Below are 24,072 nucleotides of genomic sequence, written 5' to 3'. Positions count from 1 at the left end.
GACATCATATTTCATGGCATTAAACAGCTCTGTTCATGTGACTGTTTACACCAGTCATGTATAAAGTTCACACAGAAACAAGACATTTTCATTTATAGGTAAAAACCTTGCAAAAGGCAACTCATTTGAGAGCCTTCAAACTCTAAAAGTAAATTGTCATGTTGCCAGCTGGGATTAAATCGCTATTCTAGTAGTTATTTTGGTCAATGTTCTGTACTGTATGTCACTGACGTTTAAAAAATAAAAATAAAGTGCAAAGTTCCAACAAGTTTTTTTTTTTAGTTGTTGTTGTTTTTTGTTTTATTATTATTACTTTAGAAATACAGCCGATATATTCAGTTTGTTTTCATTATAGTCTTCCTCGTGATAGGGCAATAATGTTTTGTGCTGTAATAAAACTCTCCAGCATTTACAGTGCAAGGTTTTGCCGGATTTTAATGACGTCACGTAACTATGCACCAATCAAAATGTGGCACCGGTGTGGGAGGAAGAAAGTTTAAAATGTAGGACACACTCATTTTCATTCAAAGATCCAGGCGAGCTGGTGGACAGGAATCATGCTCGGCTTTAAAGTGTCTGTGCTGCTCTTCGCGGTATGTTCGCTGAGTAAATGCAGCGGCAGGTTTGCAAACTCCTGTAATTATCCACCTGCACAATGGTGCGACTCTCAAGACATTGCAGCCCAATGCGGGGTAAGTGACTCTTGCATTAACAAAACTTACGAATTCGTCCTTAAATTTCATAACATGAAACGATTAGGACGTTTTAATAGAATTTCCTTTTGTCAATAATTTTGCTAACTCGGAAAAAATAAAACTGCATTTGAAGTTACATTAGAAAGGCTACACTGGATATGCAAATCGTCCTGACATGATATGTCTATTTACACTTCTCGTTTTTATGATTTCGATTTTTTTTTTTTTTTTTGCATTTTTGGGCATCAAAGAAGGCGGACGCCCGATTATTATGAACGAAGCTGAGCGTTTCCCTTTATTCTCTTCTTTATTAGGTGCTGGAACAATGCATGAAGTTTAACGTAACAAAGCCCAACGCTGCCCCGGTCAATGTGAGCCTGTACTATGAGTCTCTGTGTCCTGGATGCAGACAGTTTCTTGTATTGCAGCTCGTGCCAACCTTCATTATGTTGCAGGACATCATGGGTATTGATTTGGTTCCATATGGAAATGCACAGGTATATTTACACTCCCAACTGTTGCTCAGACAGTTTACCCCAGTACAGACAGACATCACATTACTTCTATTTACATATTATATGACTAGCATCTATATCGCTATTTGCACTTAACAAGGTGTAAACGAGATATTTACTTTTGTTCACAACTTGTAAACAGTCTTAACATAATTTGCACCGTGCAAATGGCTACCAATTTCTTTTACACACAGTAAAACTAATAAGTTAAATGAATGTTCAAATGCTGTTCGTAATGTTTTCGCAATAGGAGAAAGATGATCAAGGGAAGTACATCTTCACTTGTCAGCATGGAGAGGATGAATGTCTAGGTAACATGATTGAGGTGAGGTTTTGCCATTTATTTCACCCCTAAAGCTTTTTAAAGCAGATTGATGTTAATATTGGAGGCAGCTTGGTTGCATTTGAAATGCAGGTATTATAATTGTAGTCTTTTCTATCAGACCTGCTTGTTGAACGAGATATTTACTTTTGTTCACAACTTGTAAACAGTCTTAACATAATTTGCACCGTGCAAATAGCTACCAATTTCTTTTACACACAGTAAAACTAATAAGTTAAATGAATGTTCAAATGCTGTTCGTAATGTTTTCGCAATAGGAGAAAGATGATCAAGGGAAGTACATCTTCACTTGTCAGCATGGAGAGGATGAATGTCTAGGTAACATGATTGAGGTGAGGTTTTGCCATTTATTTCACCCCTAAAGCTTTTTAAAGCAGATTGATGTTAATATTGGAGGCAGCTTGGTTGCATTTGAAATGCAGGTATTATAATTGTAGTCTTTTCTATCAGACCTGCTTGTTGAGTATGTTAGGAATAGACGCTTTTCCAGTCATTTTTTGCATGGAGTCTGGAGTAGATGTGTTGAAAGCTGCCCAGCCTGTAAGTATTTTACCTTCTCTTTATTTTATTTATTATTTATTGTAAACCCCGATGCAATGCTAATCTGTACCTCTTATCTCAGTGTCTCGGAGTCTACTTTCCTGATACAAAGTGGGATTCAGTCATGAATTGTGTGAAGGGAGATGAGGGCAATAAATTAATGCATCAAAATGCAGTGAAAACAAATGCTCTGAAACCCCCTCATGAATATGTGCCTTGGATAACTGTTAATGGAGTAAGGATACGTATTTGTTTATTTACAAGGAAAATGTTTTTTTTGTTCAGTGTTTCCTGGTGATTAAATGGCACATTCTTGTTCCTGCAGGAACACACAGAAGCTCTTCAGGATAAAGCGATGGCATCTCTCTTCAATCTTGTGTGCAGCTTGTACAAGGTTTGTTTGTAAACCTGAGAGTGTTTATGATCATTTTAGTGTTTTATCTAGTCAACGAAGAGTCCATCACGATGTCTTCATTCTTTGTGTTCATACAGGGTGACAAACCACCTGCTTGTGGTCAAGGGTTGAAGAAGAAACCCAACAGTTACTGCATGAACTAATCAATCACTACGATAACAGTGCTACTCATGTCAAGACTGGAGAAAATGCATGAAACCTAAGCGAATGCATGCTGCAGTGTTTTGTTGTTCTCTTTTTATGGTTGTATGTACATGAAACCCTAATTTTGTACATGGGTTTTCGGCTGCAAATGACAACTGGTGACAAGACCGTATGTTTATCCAGTCACATTTTAAAACTGTTTTGTATGCATAAACAAAATTAAAAAAGCAAATTTCCATCACCTTTGCATTTTTTTAGTTTTAATGGACTTGTGTTAATGTTTTTTAAGAAATCAGTCAATGCTAAAGTGGACTTTACTCCAGAGAAATGCTTCCGCGGTGGTTTCACATTTTTGCTTATTAACCTGAGTCCTACATTATTTTGACCTACAAAGTGAAAATACTTTGGGTTTATAAATATAACAGCTAACGTTAATATAAAAACTTAAAGAGTAGGCACTCGAAAATCAATGATGAGCTGTAATCAGTGTTCAAACGGGAGGAAACTATTGATGGGTCAAACTGATGTAGCGAGGTTTTGCGCAACCAAGACGCAATCTTGATGTTCTAGAGGGCAAAGCCATCACGCGCGTGACTAGTCACCGGCTAATGCATGCTCCGCTGGGTTCTTATGAATTAAAGCTAAAGCTCTAAGTGTGTTAGAGATCTAATTGCAGCCGAACTGGACAATTTGGGGATATCGGAACAACTCTGTTTTATTTATCTATCTGAGAGTATTAAGGAAGATGCATTCCTTTCTATTTTAAGTTAGTAAAACTTCTCAGTATTTAAACATATTGTTGGGGTACCTTACGCCATATATAAACGGACATAGGTGGCGAATGAAGTCGTCAAGCGTTGATCGATCGGAAACTTGACAGGAATGCAAGTTAAATCGACCTAAACATGATATCTCGTCAGAGTAAGGATTTTCTCATAAGGATCGCCGGTTACTGGAAGCCGCTTTTCCGAGGCAGATTTCTGATCGTGACAAACACGGTGAGCAGCGGAGGGATGTTGGCGGCGGGTGATTTCCTCCAGCAGACGCGAGAGAGACGGAGGACGCCCGGCCGAACACGTGACTGGCCGCGTACAGGTGACAACAAAACTAATTGTTACCAAAAACCTTTGGCTTGTTAAGAAAGGAGATAATCTTTGTCGTTTCTGTGCCATTGGGTAGTTACTTAAAACGGTTTTTTTTATGGTATCGTGTGAATATCCTGTCATAAAAAGTAACGCGAGATTTATGAACTCTCGCGGTGTTGCGCCCCCATAGGTTGTATGTTTGCCGTCGGATGCTCTATGGGTCCCTTCATGCACTACTGGTACCGGTGGCTCGACAAATACTTTGTAGGCAGTGGCATCAGTAATGTCTGCAAGAAAGTGCTTACTGATCAGCTGGTCGCATCGCCAGCACTGGGGGCCTGGTACTTTCTAGGTAAAACCCATTTTCTATTTCTATATATATTCAAATGTTAGCATGATTTCTGACGGATCATGTGACACTGAAGACTAGAGTAATGACTGCTGAAAATTCAGATTTGCCATCACAGGCATAAATTACATTTTAAAATATATTAAAATAAAAATGTAGGCTATTTTAAATTGCAATAACATTTCACAGTATTGCTGTTTTGAATGTATTTTTAATCAAATAAATACAGAATTGGTTGAGATTTCTTTCAAAACATCAAAATCGCTATTCCTGTAGTGTAAATTTTACAGTAGGAGACTTAATGATATTGAAGTATTTAAATATTTATAATGTAAAAAAAGAAATGCGAGTATGAATATTACACCTGCGTGTTTATTTATTTATTTATGGAGGCATGGGTATGATGGAGGGTCACACTTTGTCTGAGGCACAAGCAGAATTCAGAGACAAATTCTGGGAGTTTTACAAGGTATGTTGCACGGTTAAGCATCTGTCCTTAGTGCAACCAAATGACTCAAGTTCATAGCTGACAACGTTTCATGACATACTTCTTTTTAGGCAGATTGGTGTGTTTGGCCAGCAGCTCAAATGGTAAACTTCTACTTCTTGCCACCCAAGTTTCGTGTCCTTTATGTGAATATAATTACCCTGGGATGGGACACTTACCTCTCCTACCTCAAACACAGTAAGAAAAGTTGCATCTGTCTCATAACAAATGGCATCACATAATAATACATTTGTGAGAATTACTTAATATTACTTCATTAATAATATAGTCTTGGTTTATTTAACTTCTGGCAAGATCTAAATTAAAGTGAGACTCTCTCCTCCCTGGTGTAAGCTTCCTTGTAACAGGAGATCATTGACATTTGTGTTTTTCCAGGAGACCAAGTAGAGACCACAAAAGAAGCTGAGTGAACTGCCTGAAGATGTCTGAAGAAAGAGAATATTTAAAAACTCAGCTTCAGTCACGAAAAAAATTATGAAATCTTATTATTCAAGACTGTGGATGGACAGCTTTTTGTTTTTAAATTTCACATAATATAATTCATATAATTTTATCCCGTAATACCAGGTACATTGGCAAAATAAATAAGGTTATTTGCCATTGATATTTAGTTTTTTAATCATTTAAAAAGTATTGAAAAATGTATTTGTCCAAAATCTGTGTATTTTTGACATGTGAAGGGCAGTTTATCAAATCACACTGTTTACATTATATTCTTATAATGGTATAGAATACAGTTTTTATAGTAATCTATAGTTATAGTTATCATGCTATTAATCACAGTAATTGCTGATATTATTTTCATATACAGTACATTGGAGAAATGCTGTAACGGATGCTGCTTGCTGCATAGGCAGTAATGTTACTATTGATTGTTACTATTATGTTCATAAATTGCCTTAACACATACATTTTTGCCTAATTAATTTGTAATTTTTTGATGATAAATGTATCCGTTGGATAGAACTTTTGATGTCTGCTTTGTCATTATGTGAAACTTCTTGAATTTATGATTATTTAATGGAAGAAAATAAAATTATTTTTTGTGTTGAATATTACTATAAATTAGAGTCAGATTTAACTAGATTTATGCATTATAACTTGAACTTTGAGGTTGAATCTAAATTTCAAAGAACACTTTTATTCATCTATCAAGGCATCTGTCTTTCAGTGGTGTATGACAGTTTTTGACGGCACGTGATCTGCTCTCCTGTCAGCAGCACAGACAAACCTGCTGAGTGAGAGTGACAGGACGCTGCTCACATTCATAGGGGCTCCCAAACTGTGATAAAACAGGTGTTCTGACAGGATGTTCTCACAAACCATTTGCTCTTGAGCTATAAAGGTTACTTACCACAAACAAGTTTTATTTTTTTAAATTTTTTTTTTGGAAGAGACCAGAATGCAACTCTCATGGATTGAAGATGTGCTTCAAAAATATATTTGTGAAATGGCTTTTTTTTTTTTGAAGAAGAAGAAAAACACAATACATCTTACCAGATCTTCTCAGTTTTAGTGGTAAGTCTTATTTGCTGCACATTCGAACCGTCATTATTAAAATAGTAGTTTTGATTATTATATTGATTGGCTTATTTATTGACTGGTGCTTAGTGTTTCTTATTATCTTTATATTATTTAACTATAGTCCTGTAGAAAGTATTTTTTTTCAGGCACCTGAAAAAGTCGAGTTTCTACTTTCTGAATAGATTTATTGTTATTTATCATGAAGCGTGTATTTTCAGAGTTGCCTCCCATTTCAACAATATGAAGATAATTTTTTCTTTGAAGTTTTTGTTTTTAAATTTCACATAATATAATTCATATAATTTTATCCCGTAATACCAGGTACATTGGCAAAATAAATAAGGTTATTTGCCATTGATATTTAGTTTTTTAATCATTTAAAAAGTATTGAAAAATGTATTTGTCCAAAATCTGTGTATTTTTGACATGTGAAGGGCAGTTTATAAAATCACACTGTTTACATTATATTCTTATAATGGTATAGAATACAGTTTTTATAGTAATCTATAGTTATAGTTATCATGCTATTAATCACAGTAATTGCTGATATTATTTTCATATACAGTACATTGGAGAAATGCTGTAACGGATGCTGCTTGCTGCATAGGCAGTAATGTTACTATTGATTGTTACTATTATGTTCATAAATTGCCTTAACACATACATTTTTGCCTAATTAATTTGTAATTTTTTGATGATAAATGTATCCGTTGGATAGAACTTTTGATGTCTGCTTTGTCATTATGTGAAACTTCTTGAATTTATGATTATTTAATGGAAGAAAATAAAATTATTTTTTGTGTTGAATATTACTATAAATTAGAGTCAGATTTAACTAGATTTATGCATTATAACTTGAACTTTGAGGTTGAATCTAAATTTCAAAGAACACTTTTATTCATCTATCAAGGCATCTGTCTTTCAGTGGTGTATGACAGTTTTTGACGGCACGTGATCTGCTCTCCTGTCAGCAGCACAGACAAACCTGCTGAGTGAGAGTGACAGGACGCTGCTCACATTCATAGGGGCTCCCAAACTGTGATAAAACAGGTGTTCTGACAGGATGTTCTCACAAACCATTTGCTCTTGAGCTATAAAGGTTACTTACCACAAACAAGTAATTTCATTAAATTTACAGTGAGCTACCTCAGTACTGTAATAATAGTTGTTACATGTCTGTATACTGTGTATAATTCAATTTTCAATAATTGATGTAGTGTCCGAGCCAGAAATTGACGTTTTGCACAGAGACAGAAGAGGGAGCTATTGTTCCCTAAAGACCAGAAAAATAACTCTTGACAATAAAACAGTCAAGACAAAAAGTCATAAACAGACTTAGTAAATGTGCAGCTACACATGAACTTTGAAGACTAACTAATTAACTTTAAGTTAAGTTTTGTTTATACTGCCATAAAATGTTAGCAATATAGGGTTAAGACTTGATGCATTTTTCCTCACATTACAGTGGCTTTCAAAATGTATTTAAAATGTCTAAACTGTCACACCTAAAAAGTCTGAATGTCACTGCACACATAACAAAACACCAAACCAAGCAAAAAAATAAAAAAATAAACCCAACAGGGTTACCACAGGGTGTAGTTTATCACCTTAGCTATGAAAATGATCCACTAATGTCTGATGAGATTTAAGTATTCATTCCTTTCTAGGGAAAAAAAAAATCTTACTGACCACAAACTTCTAAACGCTAGTGTAGGCTATATGTGACCCTGGAGCACAAAACCAGTCTTAAGTCGCTGGGGTATATTTGTAGCAATAGCCAAAAATACATTGTACGGGTCAAAATGATTGATTTTTCTTTTATGCCAAAATCATTAGGATATTAAGTAAAGATCATGTTCCATGAAGATATTTTGTAAATTTCCTACTGTAAATATATTAAAACTTCAAATTCATAGGCTATATGGTTGCAATTTACATTTTAGTTACAAATTTTGCCATTGTTTTAAAAAAAATGCTTTATTGACTGGCATTTCAGACTTTCAGTTATGCTTTCAAATTTTATGTCATATAGTCATGTATGTAGGCTATGTAATTTCACAGTATATCCACCTCCTAAATTACTACACTCGTGGTGTCACAATTCTATAATGGTGCAAAACTTTACTTAGGCTGATAGTTTGTGTGTAACACATGACATTTGTTTTTTTTATGACATTAAAATTATTTTTAGAATAATTGTACATAAATTGGTTAAGCAATTTATATTTATGAGAACCTTTTATACACCTTTTATACATATACTTAACTGCAGACACGGAAATGACATACACTATGTGGTACAACACAAATATTTTAGTGTCCCTTATTCTGTCCCTTATTTTTCTATAAAGAATCACACTTGTCTCTTATTTTCCTTTACTGAAGTTGCCAATCCTACACATGACCGTTCGTCATGTACCTGTTTTCAAAAGAGTGGCTTCATGGCAGCAACTTTAGATGGAGACGGAGCACTCACTGTTGTGCATGTTGTTTCGTGACTAATATAAGCAATAAAGACTTCTAATTTCATTAAATTTACAGTGAGCTACATCAGTACTGTAATAATAGTTGTTACATGTCTGTATACTGTGTATAATTCAATTTTCAATAATTGATGTAGTATCCGAGCCAGAAATTGACGTTTTGCACAGAGACAGAAGAGGGAGCTATTGTTCCCTAAAGACCAGAAAAATAACTCTTGACAATAAAACAGTCAAGACAAAAAGTCATAAACAGACTTAGTAAATGTGCAGCTACACATGAACTTTGAAGACATTAACTTTAAGTTAAGTTTTGTTTATACTGCCATAAAATGTTAGCAATATAGGGTTAAAACTTGATGCATTTTTCCTCACATTACAGTGGCTTTCAAAATGTATTTAAAATGTCTAAACTGTCACACCTAAAAAGTCTGAATGTCACTGCACACATAACAAAACACCAAACCAAGCAAAAAAATAAAAAAATAAACCCAACAGAGTTACCACAGGGTGTAGTTTATCATCTTAGCTGTGAAAATGATTCACTAATGTCTGATGAGATTGAAGTATTCATTCCTTTTTAGGGAAAAAAAATCTTACTGACCACAAACTTCTAAACGCTAGTGTAGGCTATATGTGACCCTGGAGCACAAAACCAGTCTTAAGTCGCTGGGGTATAGTTGTAGCAATAGCCAAAAATACATTGTATGGGTCAAAATGATTGATTTTTCTTTTATGCCAAAATCATTAGGATATTAAGTAAAGATCATGTTCCATGAAGATATTTTGTAAATTTCCTACTGTAACTGATGATGAACCGCAGCATTGCTTTGCAGAGACGCTTCACTTTGGCTCACACTCCCAGGTAGGATCTGAATCATTCTGAATCGTTCATTTAGTCTCTTACCGGGAGGCTTGGCTTCAAAAACACACACAGGAGTCTTGTGGCGCAGGCATCTACGTAACAACATATCACAAGGCAAATTTTGTGGCTGCCTGAGACATTCGCCCCCCGTCCAAAGTTTGTATTGATGCTAACACTTCTAGCTACAATAATAATCACTATAATCAAGGAGGTGGTTTGTCTGCTGTGTGGAAGCATAAAAAGATGTCTTTGTTTGGGAGGATGTCTTGACCTGAAGTAGTTATTGTCAGCCTATCTCAACAGAAATCAAATGAACTGCTTTTTATCCATGTAGTTCTACTGGTTCTGTCTGTTAAGCCTGGTAAAGTCCAACCAGGTAGTAAAATGAACTCAGGATTAAATTAGCTCTTAACTTCCTGAGATAACTGGTTTTATTGATGTCAATCTTCAAACACCAGCAATTATAATATTCGCATTGTCTGAATCACGTGATTCTTCACCTTCAGTGTTTTGAGGTCAAAAAAAGTTATAAAGAAATAAACTTTTCTGACATTCACGTTTTGCTGAAAAATCTATTACTTAGCATTAGGGTAACACACAGTACCATTTAAAGGTTTGGGGTCAATAAGACTTTTTTCTTTTATTAAGAAATTAATACATTTATTCAGCAAGGTCATATTACAAACTGATCAAAAGTGACCATTTACAATATTACAAAAGATTTATATTTCAAATAAATGCTGTTCTTTTGAACATTTTATCCATTAAAGAATCCTGAAAAAATGTATAGAGTTTCCACAAAAATAATAAGCAGCACAACTGTTTTCATCGTTGATAATAAGAATTGTTTCTTGAGCATCAAATCAGCATATTAGAATTATTTCTGAAGGATCATGTGACACTGAAGACTGGAGTAATGATGCTGAAAATTCAGCTTTGCAATCACAGGAATAAATTACATTTAAACTATATTAAAATGGAAAACACTTATTTTAAATTGTAATAATAAAAAATACAGAAATTGTAGTTTTGATCAAATAAATGCAAGGAAACTACTTTCAAAAATATTTAAAATCTTACTGGCCTCAAACTTTTGAACGGTAGAGTATAACTGTAAAATGGAGGGGAAAAAATATTATCAAGCCTGAAAAGCAAAACAATTCAGAACTTGCAAACCACGCTGACAACCTAAAATGTATTATTTGACACAACTGCTGACTTGGGTATATCAAGGTCCAAAAACTACACTGTACATATGTTTTGAGAGGTAACCTAAAAATATAACATTCAGCTAAATAACATAAAAAATTAAATAAAAAAATGACACTATAAAATGATGATCACTAATTTGGCTTCCAGCAATGCAGTCTGTATGAATGTTTACATGCACTAATACCCAAAAACAAAAATTACAAAACAAAAAAACATATAATGCAGAACAAAGCCTGTTAAAATCCTTAAAACTGGACTTTTGGAAGCCAGTGCCAAAATATTTCTCTAACGCCTGTGCCTTTGACATGTTACAGCCTCTGCTGTTTCTGTGTCTGTTAAACTTCCAAGATTTGAGGAAGTCAGAGCCTGACAACACTGTAAACATCCCCAGCCATGCACGCACACGCAATAAATGTTGAGAAATAATTAGCAGAGCTCAGAGGAGGTGTAATACTTGAAAACTGTGAAATAGACATTACTTAAAATATTTATTAACTGCTTAGAGTTATCAAGTTTTTTTTCCAAGAGGTGACCAGTGAACTCCGAAGTTGTTTATCTGAGAAAAGATCTGCAAGAGAACCGTTTCAGCTGAAATGTTTAAACACAGGTCACCGTGTTCATGTCAGCTGATTTGTGTGATGTAAGTGGAAAGAGTCAACCTGTCATCTGTCTAATGGACTCTAAAGCAGTTCTCTTGGCTCGGTGAACAGTGGAAGTCCACACAGGTCAAATGTGACTTTTAATGCTGAAAAGATCTTTCTTGTGTGTGTCAAGGATTTGGGAGAAAGAAAGAAACAGGCTGTTAGAGAATTATGACAGGATGGTGAAGGAACGGGAACGATTAAACAAGCCATATCTCTGTCAGAATACTGTCCGCAAGAGATGAAGCAAATCGGAGCGAGAATACTTTATTTAACATTTAGTGTCAGGAACTTTAAAGTGTTTTTAACAGAATGTTACAGGCTTATAATAACAGAAGATCTGTTTGCTCCAAGAAGTCCTTCCACAGAGTGGTAATGTATCTTCAGGAGATTTTCTGGTTCTTAATTCAAGATGTCCACTGGAGATTAACGCATCTCACATTGGCAAATATTTTGACCCATGCATCCCTCAATATTTAGCGAGCTGTTTCTGTGCTACGCTGCACTTACAAAGCATGTGAGTTCAGTGAAGTAATATAATCTGAACTGTGGGTATTTTAGAGAAGAAATATAACTTCCCCTTGTTTATTTACTAAAGGCTTTTGACAACCAGAATTCAAAGGGTGCGGCTTTGTTACAGCTTCCTCTGCTTTAACAACTCTCCAGAGATGCTCAATGTGTTTTGGATCCAGAACTTGTGTGTAAGGTTCACGCTGCTCTTGACATTCTTCTTGAGCCTTATGTTGTTGTGTCCTGATCTGCGTCTCAAGACTGTTTGGCCAATATCAACAACCTGAGTTCAACTGCCTGCAGTGGCCCTCATCCTCCCTCATCCTCGCCTCACCCATAAACAGATCAACTACAACTTTGTCTCTTCTCTCCTCCTGTCACCTACAGGCTGCCAAATCATCTGCATGTATTTTTGCAAACATATAAGGACTGTAGGTTCTCTTGTAGTAGGGTAGTTGACAAATACTCCAAACTGCTTGTCCTGTATGTAGGGTAATGGGATGGTGGAGCTTATCTCAGCATCTCAGGACATTATTATAATAGATTTTATGTTATTAATATTTTATAGAAAATGTATAGAAAAAAACGCCATAACTGTTTTAGAGGTTAAACATATATCACACTGCAGGCATTTTAGGACAGTTTTTAAAAATATATGCTGATGATTATCTTTCTGTTATGTGGAGGCATGCAAGATTGGATAAATGAACAAGGGAAATAGTATAGTATAGATTTTTTATTTATATTTTTAGGGTAATATGTATTTGCAGTTCATAATAAGGATAGTCAGACTGCAGGACTATTTTCATGTTCAGTCACCTGAATTACAAAAAATAGTTTATATATGTTTATGGACAAAATATAAGAGAAAAAAAATTAAAAGGAAAATGACAGAAAATGTCAAGTCAACTGCTCAATAGGTTTGAAGGAGCCTCTTTTGTACCTTCTTTTGTAAGTGGAAAATATATATTTTGTGTCCACTAGACGGTAGAGATGAGTGGCTTTTCCTTATCTTCCCCTCACCTGACGTTGTCATTTAGTATTGGTTTGCAAGATATTTTCTAATATTATCTTTTAATACATATTATTATCTTTTAATACAGACCATCCAAACCACTGTTATCTCAGTTAATGTAAAGACTACACACAACGTTTTATATTCTACAGAATTTAAGCTGCAAACATTTTTGTTGTCATAATTCTTAACACACACACGAGCACGCACACACACACACACACACACACACAAAAAAAAATAAAAAATAAGAACAAATTGATTGATTGCAAAGTACAAAAAGTTGAGTTTAGGATGTCGAGCCTCATCTCACTCAGGACACACTGTCACAAACCGACCCATGAAAAATACCTTGTATACACATGCACCAGTGCTACAGAATTTCTCTCCCTGTGTTCCTCTCTCCCCCTTCCCTCCACCCTCTATCTTTCTGTCTCTCTCTCTCTATCAAAGGCTGGTTGTTCAGGCCAGAGTTTAGTTTCAGGGCTTTGGATTCAGAGAATGGCACCAGGAGGCTGGATGGGACGGCACACACTGTGGAGCATCTGATGGGATTATGAGCCTCTCACCTCCATTTCGGAGCTTTTCCCCACAGATTTTCAGACTTTTATGCAACTAATAAAATATCAGCAAATAAGTTTTGGAGCATACTTTTTTGTCAGGCATTTTTTTCCTGTTATGCTCTTCCTTTAAGGACTTTAAGGATTCAGCAAGGCAAACTTAAGAGTGTTGTGATTTCCCAAAGACTTTCATCCAGGACTTGGTGCACTGTAGAGGCTATGGTGAGCCTTTATGCTGGTGACATAGTGGATTTTTTAAGTTTATGTCAAGTTCCCAGAGTGCCGAGCTGAACTCTGTTGAATTTTTGTTCATCAAGATTGTCTCAGCACGATGTTTCTCAGCGGATGGAGACACTGGGAACATAGCGGACATGAGATGAGACGAGAAATCTTCTGAGGTGTTGCTTTCAGTTCTGACACATCCTTGCTGTCCAAAATCGGACACACTTTCCGAGTTTTAACTATAGTATTCAAAAGTTAGTGTAATTCTCTCTCACAATGAGTAAAGACCTTCGTTTCCCCAGGAAGGCAATGCAGGTGAACTATTCAACGCGGCGGCACTCATGCATTGGGTATGTATAAGCAACATTTATTAAGTTATGTGCTAAACTCAGTTCTAAAGCTTAATTTATTAGATTTTATTGATTAAGTAATGACCTTGGTGGAACTTTTTTTTTTTTTTTTTTGCAGAAAAGTGGTGGAACTTTTTTTGAGCAGGTTTTCTGAGCAAAAAATACCTTTGTTAAAGTGTCTGTGTTGCACCATGTCATTGTCCCATGTTGTAAATGTAATTTTTGCTGTGTTGATGAGCACTTGTACAATGTGAAATAACTACAGAATGAGATTTACACTCTGTGTGAATATGTTTTTTTCAGTGCTCTGTTCTGGTTGGTTTTTCTTGTGTAAGAGAGTCTTGAAGCAAACCAGTCCACTGGATTTCTGACATCACTAACATAAGCTCTGAAATGATGAGTGCACCTTCTAGTGGAGAGAGCTGCTCTGGATTTATTTAGACCTCCCTCTTCCTCTGCAACCACTGTTATACATAGTATGACAGCGTTAAAGTAGGCAGAGAGCAGCAATGGCTGTTATGTGATGTGTTGTGTAACTGCTAGTGTGGCATGGACAGCCTGAGGCCAGTAGAAGTGGAGAATCGATGGTTTAGCCAGTGTCTGTTGATGTTCGCCTGTAGCGGGAAGGCAGAGTCACAATGGGTAGGCACACTGCGACTTTACGCACACAGTAACCTCTGTACTATCCAGCATAATGTAAATTATGATTGAGTTACGCTCTTGTACTCTATATGCAACCTTTACAGATTGCATGTTGAATAAAATGATCATATTCTAACACACATGCACAGTAGATGTCACTCTACATTTTGTGAGACTGATTACAAAAAAAATGCTCTTTCCAAACATGCTAAAGAAAGTTAAACTACCATTCAAAAGTTTGGGGTCAGTAAGAATTTTTTTTTACTCCGCAAGGACACATTAAATGGACCAAAAGTGACAGTAAAGACAATGTTACAAAATATTTCTATTTCATATAAATGCTGTTCTTTTGAACATTCTATTCATCAGAGTCATGTTATTCGTGTTATGCATGATTAGTTGAAGATCACAGTCAAGACACAAGTGTTCACAGCCACTATGTGCGGTGATTTTATTGCTAAGTCTGAGCAGTATTTACCTCTTGTAAAGCAGATTCGTTTGAGCCTCTTTGAAACACTGCCACTCTTCAATTTATGGCTCTCTAAAGGACCTGTCACAACTCCGCACAGCGTATCACAGAGTTACACTGTTTACAAGAGAGTCTTTTCATTTAGAGACAGCACTCTTACTCTCCACGTGACTGAGACAAAGCTGTTACTTGTTTCCTAGATGCGTATCACAACAATAGCCATTTAAAGCAGAGCAAGCAGTGTTGTAGAGCATCAGCATGAAAATAGAGGACTGGATATTGACACCCACTGCATAATTAATGGTATTTAATGATTGATAGACATTTGTAATTATATTAGGACACATTGAATGCAACCACATTGAATGCAATGTGTCCCCCCCCCCCTTTGGGGGAAGTCGTGGCCTAATGGTTTAGAGAGTCAGACTCGTAACCTAAAGGTTGGGGGTTCGAGTCTCGTCCCGGCAGGGGTTTTAGGTGGGGGGAGTGAATGTACAGCGCTCTCTCCCACCTTCAATACCACGACTGAGGAGCCCTTGAGCACCGAACCCCCAACTGCTACCCGGGCGCCGCAGCAAAAAAATGGCTCGTACCGGCAGGGATTGTAGGTGGGGGGAGTGAATGTACAGCGCTCTCTCCCACCTTCAATACCACGACTGAGGAGCCCTTGAGCACCGAACCCCCAACTGCTACCCGGGCGCCGCAGCAAAAAAATGGCTGCCCACTGCTCCGGGTGTGTGTTCACTGCTGTGTGTCTGCGCGCGCACTTTGGATGGGATAAATGCAGCGCACTAATTCCGAGTATGGGCCACCATACTGGGCCACACGTCACTTCACACTTATGCATGTTTGGTGTGTTTATGTAGCATTTACATCGTTTTGACCAACAGGTGTTGCCAATTTTGGTCAAAAAATGTGTCAAATTTTGCAAAGTTGTTGATTTAGTTTCTCACCAACTGAGAGCTAGACACATCCATCTGGTGATTTGTGTTGCATTAAATTATTTAAGTTCAAACAACAGTTACTTCCAGTTATGTTTAATTTTTTTCAGCGCGTCTTTTCTACAAGTTACATTGTTACGCCAGTAGTTTGAGTGAGTCACTGAATCATTCTTTCAACTGATACATTCAAAACACTGATTCATTCAGGAACGTTGACTCGTTTGTTGTTCAGAGACGCAGCTGCTCTGTGGTGTTTTCGTTTGGAGCTGTTTTCGGTGGCAACACAAAAACAGACAAAGCAACAGCTAATACTAAAATGTAAGTTACTCAATATTATTGAGCTGTTGTATAAAAGCAATATCCCATTGTGACTAATTCTAAGATATTTTTGGTTTAGCTTCGACTGCACTTGAGCCTTGCCGCTATGTGAGTACAAAAGACGACAAGCGATTGTACTAAAAACGAAAAAGGTTTTCCTTTGCATTTTTGAAAGTTTCGAAAACAGATGACAACATTGTCCACAGAATGGATTTTTATGTCTAAAGTTGAACTTCTTTTGACTTCAGCTTCAAGTTTTTAGAACAACATTTAGACAGAAAATAGTAGAAAAGCAGCACAATGGAATGCAAACGTGAATGGCCACTGTCTGAGAATGCTAACCTAAGCTAAAATTCAGAATGACTTGAATAATATTGGGTATGTTTTGCATTGTATCTCAAGACTGTTCTCAGCTTTAAAGCTATGGTAGTTGCTGCTCCTTCATTGCACTGGCTCAGCAAATAACTTTGACTCCACATATTAAGAGTAGCACCTTGCCGAGTCGTTCTAAACTGATGTCGAAAGAGAAAGTCAAGTGAGGTGAACCAATCACAGGATAACAGTGTCAGTATCCAGTGGACCCAAAAATAAAACCTCAGAGCTCAGAATAGTCGATAGGCGCTGATGCTGTGACTGGAGTCGCTGTGCGTCACTGTTCAGCTCCATATTTTCAGCATGGCTGCTTTCCCCAATGACTCCCACTGCGCATTGATCTGTCAGCCTCTCTCACGGATGACGGGAACCCTGCCAACCTGTCTGCTATTTCTCCATTAGAAACAAGCAATCTAATCGAATTTTTTTGGAAATCTGTTGCAATGCTCTTAGATTTTAGGCTGGTGACATCTACTGGGGAAATCATATAACTGTAAAAGTCACAGTAATAATTTGAGTGTGGACAAAGAATTAACAGCAGTGCAGTTTAGACTTGCACCTACTAGTTTAAACTGTGTGATTCATCTCATCTTAAACTATTCTAAGCTGGTTTGCTTGTCTTAAATGGTCTCCCAGCATGGCACTTACTTGGTTTAACTAGTTGGCCAATCAGACCAGCTGAAACGTGTCCAAAACTTCTCTAAAATCTGCTAGAAAACTTGTTCAAGGTGCTTTGTTTCTGAGCAGGGATGGAAAAGTACAGTGTTATTGCCCAGTTTTTTTTTTTTTATATGGTACCATGGTAATACCACATAATTTTTTTCCACATAAGTACCTTGGAGTACCAAATAAATTCCATGGTACATAAATAATTCAGCACAATGGTAAATATCAAAATAAAATGGTATTGCCATTTGGCACAATCAATCTACCAGATGGCAGTACTGTAACACATTTAAGAGATGGGAAAGGTGGGCTGAGCTCATGATTTGGTAGTCTGAGTTAGGTTTATGTGGTCATCCAGATGGTTAAATGTAGTACTTTTCTCACCAGCAGGGGATGCAATGGTCTAATGTAAGGTCAATTTACACATCTGCCCGTTACAAAATCATTAAATAATTTAAAGTTGCAGTACTGATAGCAAATCTACACTGCAATTAATTAATTTCTTAGCACAAAACCAGTTAAATATGTGCTTCTAAGACTTTTTTTTTTTTTTGCAAAAGCATCCTTGCCTGAGAATTATGAGCAGAACTAAAATCACACTATGATTTTATCACAGTTTTCATTTTGTGGAGCAAAATTTATCACAGGAATTTGGTGACAACACTTTCAGCTGCTAGCCAGACGTGCTGTTAATCAAGCATCAGTGTGACAAACCTGTGACGTCAGCACAGTGATGTGCATGCTTCATGCATGCTGTGACGTCTGGCTGGAGATTCATGCATCCTCTGAGTCTCAATCCTGGCAAAAGCCATTTGTTTGCCCACAGATGCCAAAGCTGAATTTTCAGCAATCATTACTCCAGTATTCAGTGACATATGATCATTCTAATATGCTGATTTGGTGCTCAAGAAACATTTCTTATTATTATGGATGTGCAACAGTTTTGTGGAAATCGTAAAGTATTTAGTTTTTAAGCAGTATTTAAATAAAATGTTCAAAAGAACAGCATTTATTTGAATTAGTGAAAGTAACGTGTAGTCGAGTATGGTGTCCCATGCTCAGAATTTGTGCTTTGCATTTCACCCATTCAAGTGCACAACATTAAGTCGTGGTATTGAGGGTGGAATACAATCCCTGCCGGTACCGACACTCGAACCCACACCCTTTGGGTTACAAGTCCAACTCTCTAACCATTAGGCCACGACCTAACTAAAGTCTTTACACTTTTGGAAGAAGAAAAAAAAAAACTTTGAACAGATTTTTTTTCCTATGCATAGATGAGGAGAAAAAGAGGCTGAGAGTCTGCACCAGTACCAGCACTGAGACGTTGGCCAGGTATAAACACTGAAGTCTGTTTGCTATCTGGAGCTGATAGATTTCCAGGACACTGACTTAAAGTCTGAACACTCACATTATAACCCAGAATAATAATAAAAAATAAGCACTGAGGTGAGCTTCAGAGAATTTTTCACTATGCTGCGGAGCCAAGAATAATAATTGACATCATCTTGACCTCGGGACTTTCGTTCCTCACACGGTAATCTGTTAAGAAAATTTCATTTTTACGCTGGGTTTCAATCCGTCACAGTAATTCGTCATACATTGCGCTGTGGAAAATGTTTTATTAATTCCTGGAAAATCATAACTACATCTGTAGTCATACTGATATTATCAACATACAGCACCTGATCAATCAGTTTTGTTTGAATTTTTAACATTTAATTTAAAGAACTACCGTATGTAATGCATCTCTTTGGCAGGTTTATTAAACTGGAAAGTTTTGAGCTGTTAAAAAATTAAAAGCAGATTCCAAACAGTCAAAAATCTCATTAAAACATCTTTGCTGAAAATGTTTCTTAAATCAATACAAACCTGGCCACTGGCTGCACTTTCTAACAAAATAGCCCAGATGAACAGTTCTGTGGATGTTCTGTGGCTTTGTTGTATTTTCAGTATTTGCATGTTTGCATGAATATTCAAATCTTTTCAAGAATTGCCCATCATTATTTTTTGGATCATGATTATGACATCCTAACAAACTGTTATGACTGGAACATGTAGAGTCGACAGTCCAAACAAGGCCAAAACAAGGCCATTTGCTTTAGCCAAAGATCTTTATCAGCCCTCATGCTGTCGAAATCATTAACAAAGAGAAACAGCTACATCCTGGCAGGTTTAGCTGAAGCAAGAGATTTGAGGGGAATCTTTGTTTTATTAGACAATATAGTTTGTTCACAATTTATGTTTAGATAATTCAAGAGAGAAAGAAATGCCTTTTGACTCTGAAACGATAATGAATACATTTAATAATAAATACATTTATAATGGAAAATATTGCCTAAATACATTTTTATTCTGGGAGTATTAACTTTGCTGGAAAAAGGGCCGTGAGAGACCATGGATGTGATTTCTGTACCAATTGTTTATGCCTTACTCACTGCAGAGAAAGTATTACATCAGAGTAACAAGCTAAACCACTTTGTTTGCGGTAGCAATCATAGCAACAATTCAGTACTCATATACTGGTCTCAAGATGATTCCCCTCGAAGTTCCTTGAGATCTCAAACTAAACTTGTAATCCTTCAAGAGTGGATATGAAGATTAATTAGTTTTCTTCGCGTACAAAAAAATATTCTCGAGGCTTCATAGTTACGGTTGAACCACTTATGGCAGATGGACTATTCTGACGATGTCTTTCATACTTTTCTGGACCTTGACAGTGTAATTTACTTGGCAGTCAATTGGACAGTCACAAGCCTCCCGGTTTTCATCCAAAATATCTTAAATTGTGTTCCGAGGACGAACAAAGCTTTTAGGGGTTTGGAACGACATGGGGATAAGTGATTAATGACAAAATTTTCATTTTGGGGTGGAGTATCCCTTTAAAAATAAAGGTTCTTTATTTTTCAATGAAGAGCCTCATGTATGGAACATTTTCCATTCCACAAAAGGTTCTATTTAGTGGAAAATCATTCTTTAGATTTTTAAAATGTTTTCTACATGATTTTCCATTAAATCTCTTACCTCAAATCTGCAGACTGGTTCTGACTTTCGTCAACTAGCGTCAACTTGTTTGGACTGTAAATCGGGGAAAATCAGGGCAAAAATCATGTAATGTATTCCAGCCACAAAAAAAAAAGGTTTTGAACTGATTACTGAATGGAACGGAAAATGGTTATTCTATGGCATCACTGTGAAAACACCCTTTAACAATCTTTATTTTTAAGAGTACACATGAGCACCAGTGTTTTTTGCTGCTTCTGCAATTAATATAAGGTGCTGACTGTATCTTTGCAATAAAATTGTATTTAATCTTATTTAATTAAACATTTTATTAGAATTTCTATCTTTCTTTGTCTGTTTTTATGTTTATTTTTATTCTATTTTTATTTTACTCGGCACCTTGCTTTGATCAGCTGCAGACAGAGCAGGAAAGAGTTAACGTCTCAAGGAGGAAGAAACTATGCTTTCTTTGGTCCCACCCTCTTTCTTGAGCGTGATCTCACAGTAAGGCGAGCTCCAGCCGTCTGGCAGCAGTGGGCCAAAGAGTCTAGCTAAAATATGGCACAGACTCTCCTACGTGAGTCCAGCTACCACACAGAAGCAGAGTAAGACAGAAGCCTGAGGTACCTTCACTCACAGGTTCATCTTTGAGGTGTCTACGTGAGAAGTTAGACTGGAGTTGACCGAGTAGAAGATCCATGTGTAAATGTCACTGGAGCATCCCTTAAATTTGCACACATGCTTGCAGAGTGATGGGTTTGGACGAGGCCCATCAACTCAAGCTCACATCTCTGTTCACTCGCAGAAGTGAACTGATGGATCGCTAGAAGAGAACAGTGGATATCATGCTTTGCTTTTTCTCATTTTCCTTCAGAGTTTAATGTAATAATTAAACAGAGGCAATGAGGAGTCATTTTGATCCACAAAAAATGTTTACCTAAAAAGAGTGAAAAGAAAGTTTGTGTGAAGGAATTACATGAGAGACATCACCGGATAAGTGTGCCGGCAAGATGAGCGTGCCGGCAAACTGTGGATTCTCTTTCTCAGCTGATCGGGCATTGAAGCCACGGAACTGGAATTTGTATGGATCTCCATGTGCCGTCAACAGACCCATCGACATTGTCCAGAAACGCAGGCGGTAATAAGCTTTGATGATTTATATATGTGATTCTACATGTCAGCATTACTGACAAATATAGTGGGGTCCAAAAGTCTGAGACCATTTGTGAAAAAGCTTATATAAATGTAACTTTTCGTTGCAGATTATTTAAACGGCTTAAAAATTTGAGTGAAAAATGGATTTAAATTGAACATTCACTTTAAAATGTCTCTCTTTTACTTTAATGGCAGTAGCACTCGAGCTGCATGAACTCCATAAGTTTGTGTCAGTGATGATCATGTTTAATTTTCATAGATCCAAAGAGCATCTTGAGCAACAGCTGACTGTCTGTACAAAGTTGCATGATTAATGACACAAGTGACTTATTTGATTAAAATAAATACAATTTGAATAGAATAAAAGTCTTATTATAATATATACCTATAATATTTAAACATTTCATGTTTTTTTTTTCTTTTTCTTTTTTTTTAATTGATGGAAAAACTAAAATCCAGTGTATTTCCAGGTTTAAATTCGATCTTGAATCCCAGATTTTCAAAGTGGACTTTTAGACCTCACTATATATTTCAAAACACTTCAATCTAAGGCCATTGAAAATCAAAATATGTGCAGTTGTATTGTGCGAATGTATTATATTGATAATTTGATGTCTTTTTTTCTTTACACCTGGTGTTATGTGGTTTGGCTGTATAAATCTACTATGTCCAAGGAATAACCTGTTGATATGCTCAGCAACTCTTTTCAGACTGCATGCCTCTGACAAGATCTAGTAGTTCTCTACTGTCTGATGGCAGTAAAGCACTATGATAAACGAGCAGTTATTCCTCCAGGGTTTTGCATTACTCTGTGTGTGTGCAATCAGTGATCATGAGTATTTTCTGCTTTTGCATTTATTTGATCATAGTCTGGAAATCAGTTCATCTGTAACTGTTCTACCAAAGGCCAAACAGCCCTGCTTACTGTTTCACTGAGAACATCCAGTATTTAACACCTCTGATTCACCTGAAATCATGATGACGTCATGATAAATGTAAATATTTTTTTTCTTTCATATTTTATTTATTAACCAATAGCATTAAGAAATGCGAAAATAAATATGCGATAATAAAACAAAATAGTTGCCCCCTTGTAAATAAGTGGAATAAGTATATACATTTTTTTTCTTAATCGGTAATAGTACCAGGACTATAAATTTCTATTGTTACAGAAGTTGAAACTGAAGCATATTTCCTGCAGCATTAGTGCTACCAAAGGGATTTGCAAACATAATGACTGTTTTCACACAGGTTTCCTGAATGCTTCCCTATTTGCCTTTGGTCAGACTAACAAAACATCCCTGAACTCACAACATTGGTTAAGCCAGTGTTACTGTCAAAAGATGACCAAACAAACACCAATGTTTTGGTAGCACAGAGTGTTGACACTTTGCATGCTTTATAATTGCTTTTTCATATTGATTTTAACACTGAAAAAAATGGCACACTTTAAAGCAGCGGCAGCGAGAAGTGGTTGCATGTAGGTTTGCTCAGTTGCACACCAGTTATTGTTATTCGCATAAAAAATATTTTCAGATAGAGCCCAAAGTGAAGAAATGAAGGTTGCTGCGAATGTCTGCCAGGAGCATTTTCTTGAATATTGGATGTGGAAAAAGGCCAACATATCGTATTTTTTTTCATGGCCATCTACAGAAAAATCTTTCATTTCATGTGCCATGTCTTAGTAGAGTAGTAATATTATTGGGAAGTATGGGATTTATGAAATACAGAGGAAATCTGCTTTAGTCAGAGGGGTTTTGATTTAAAGAGAACCATGAAGCCTCTGTCCTCCCACAACATCAGCAAGGCTGTGTAGACCAAGCCAGAGACAACAACACTCCTTTCGGACACACACACACACACACACACACACACACACGTATTGCACTCGAATAGTCATCAGTGTCAGTGCTGACAGCAGGATTACAGATAACAAAACACACTTTTCCATTTATTTCCACCATTTATTTTCTTAGGCCATATCTTGCTTTATCAGATAAAGCAAAGGACATTTAGGAATTAGAGACTTGGATGAGAAATAAGACTTTTATTACAACTGATTATTTTAATGGAAAATTGAGGGAGCATATTACTAAGGTGCTGTATATTGTGCAATGCAAAGGCTAGTGTTGAAATATTGATTCAGGTTTTTAGAACACAACCTTGGTCAGTCTACAGCCATTCATTTGCAAGATATACTTTGGCTTTATGTATCACAGTTTGACTTTATATTTGACTTTATATTGTGCAGTGTGACTTTAAATCTCATATTACGTGTATACAAATTATATATATATCTTAAAGTTTCATAAATGAGTGACTGTTTTTCATAAGTGTGACTATTTCTTACAAATTCATCTTTATATCTCAAGATTGTGACATACTTTTTCTCACAATGTGAATTTCAAATCTCACAAGTCATATTTGTGACTTTTAATTCTTATCATTTTGACTTTGTATCTCACTTTATATCTTGGAGTGTGAATTTAAATAGCACAATTTATCTTCACAACTTTTAGATATACCAATTAGA

The 24,072-nt window shown here is 36.3% G+C and overlaps 3 protein-coding genes across 3 annotated transcripts in view; all 3 read left to right on the top strand.

Moving 5' to 3' along the window:
• Positions 1–492: 492 nt before the first annotated feature.
• LOC107550617 (gamma-interferon-inducible lysosomal thiol reductase-like) lies at positions 493–2,887 on the top strand. Its single transcript, XM_016231938.1, has 7 exons — positions 493–692; positions 1,010–1,192; positions 1,461–1,535; positions 2,004–2,093; positions 2,176–2,328; positions 2,419–2,487; positions 2,586–2,887. Exons 1-7 carry the CDS (start codon positions 558–560, stop codon positions 2,649–2,651), a joined length of 771 nt encoding a protein of 256 aa, XP_016087424.1. The 5' UTR covers positions 493–557; the 3' UTR covers positions 2,652–2,887.
• Positions 2,888–3,183: 296 nt separating this feature from the next.
• On the top strand, positions 3,184–5,037 carry LOC107550616 (mpv17-like protein 2). The gene is made up of 5 exons (XM_016231937.1): positions 3,184–3,747; positions 3,928–4,089; positions 4,479–4,555; positions 4,645–4,771; positions 4,970–5,037. Exons 1-5 carry the CDS (start codon positions 3,558–3,560, stop codon positions 5,002–5,004), a joined length of 591 nt encoding a protein of 196 aa, XP_016087423.1. The 5' UTR covers positions 3,184–3,557; the 3' UTR covers positions 5,005–5,037.
• Positions 5,038–9,407: 4,370 nt separating this feature from the next.
• The window catches only part of LOC107550590 (cAMP-specific 3',5'-cyclic phosphodiesterase 4C-like), a 35,803-nt gene continuing 21,138 nt past the window's right edge, over positions 9,408–24,072 (top strand). The window contains exon 1 of the mRNA XM_016231894.1: positions 9,408–9,463. Coding sequence (XP_016087380.1) covers positions 9,408–9,463 — 56 coding nt within the window. The remainder of the gene's footprint in view (positions 9,464–24,072) is intronic.

This window comes from Sinocyclocheilus grahami, unplaced genomic scaffold, assembly GCF_001515645.1.
Source record: "Sinocyclocheilus grahami isolate Dianchi unplaced genomic scaffold, SAMN03320097.WGS_v1.1 scaffold402.1, whole genome shotgun sequence".
NCBI classification, from domain to species: domain Eukaryota; kingdom Metazoa; phylum Chordata; class Actinopteri; order Cypriniformes; family Cyprinidae; genus Sinocyclocheilus; species Sinocyclocheilus grahami.
Note: the sequence above shows the minus strand (reverse complement) of the source record. Positions and strands in the feature narration are given on the sequence as shown.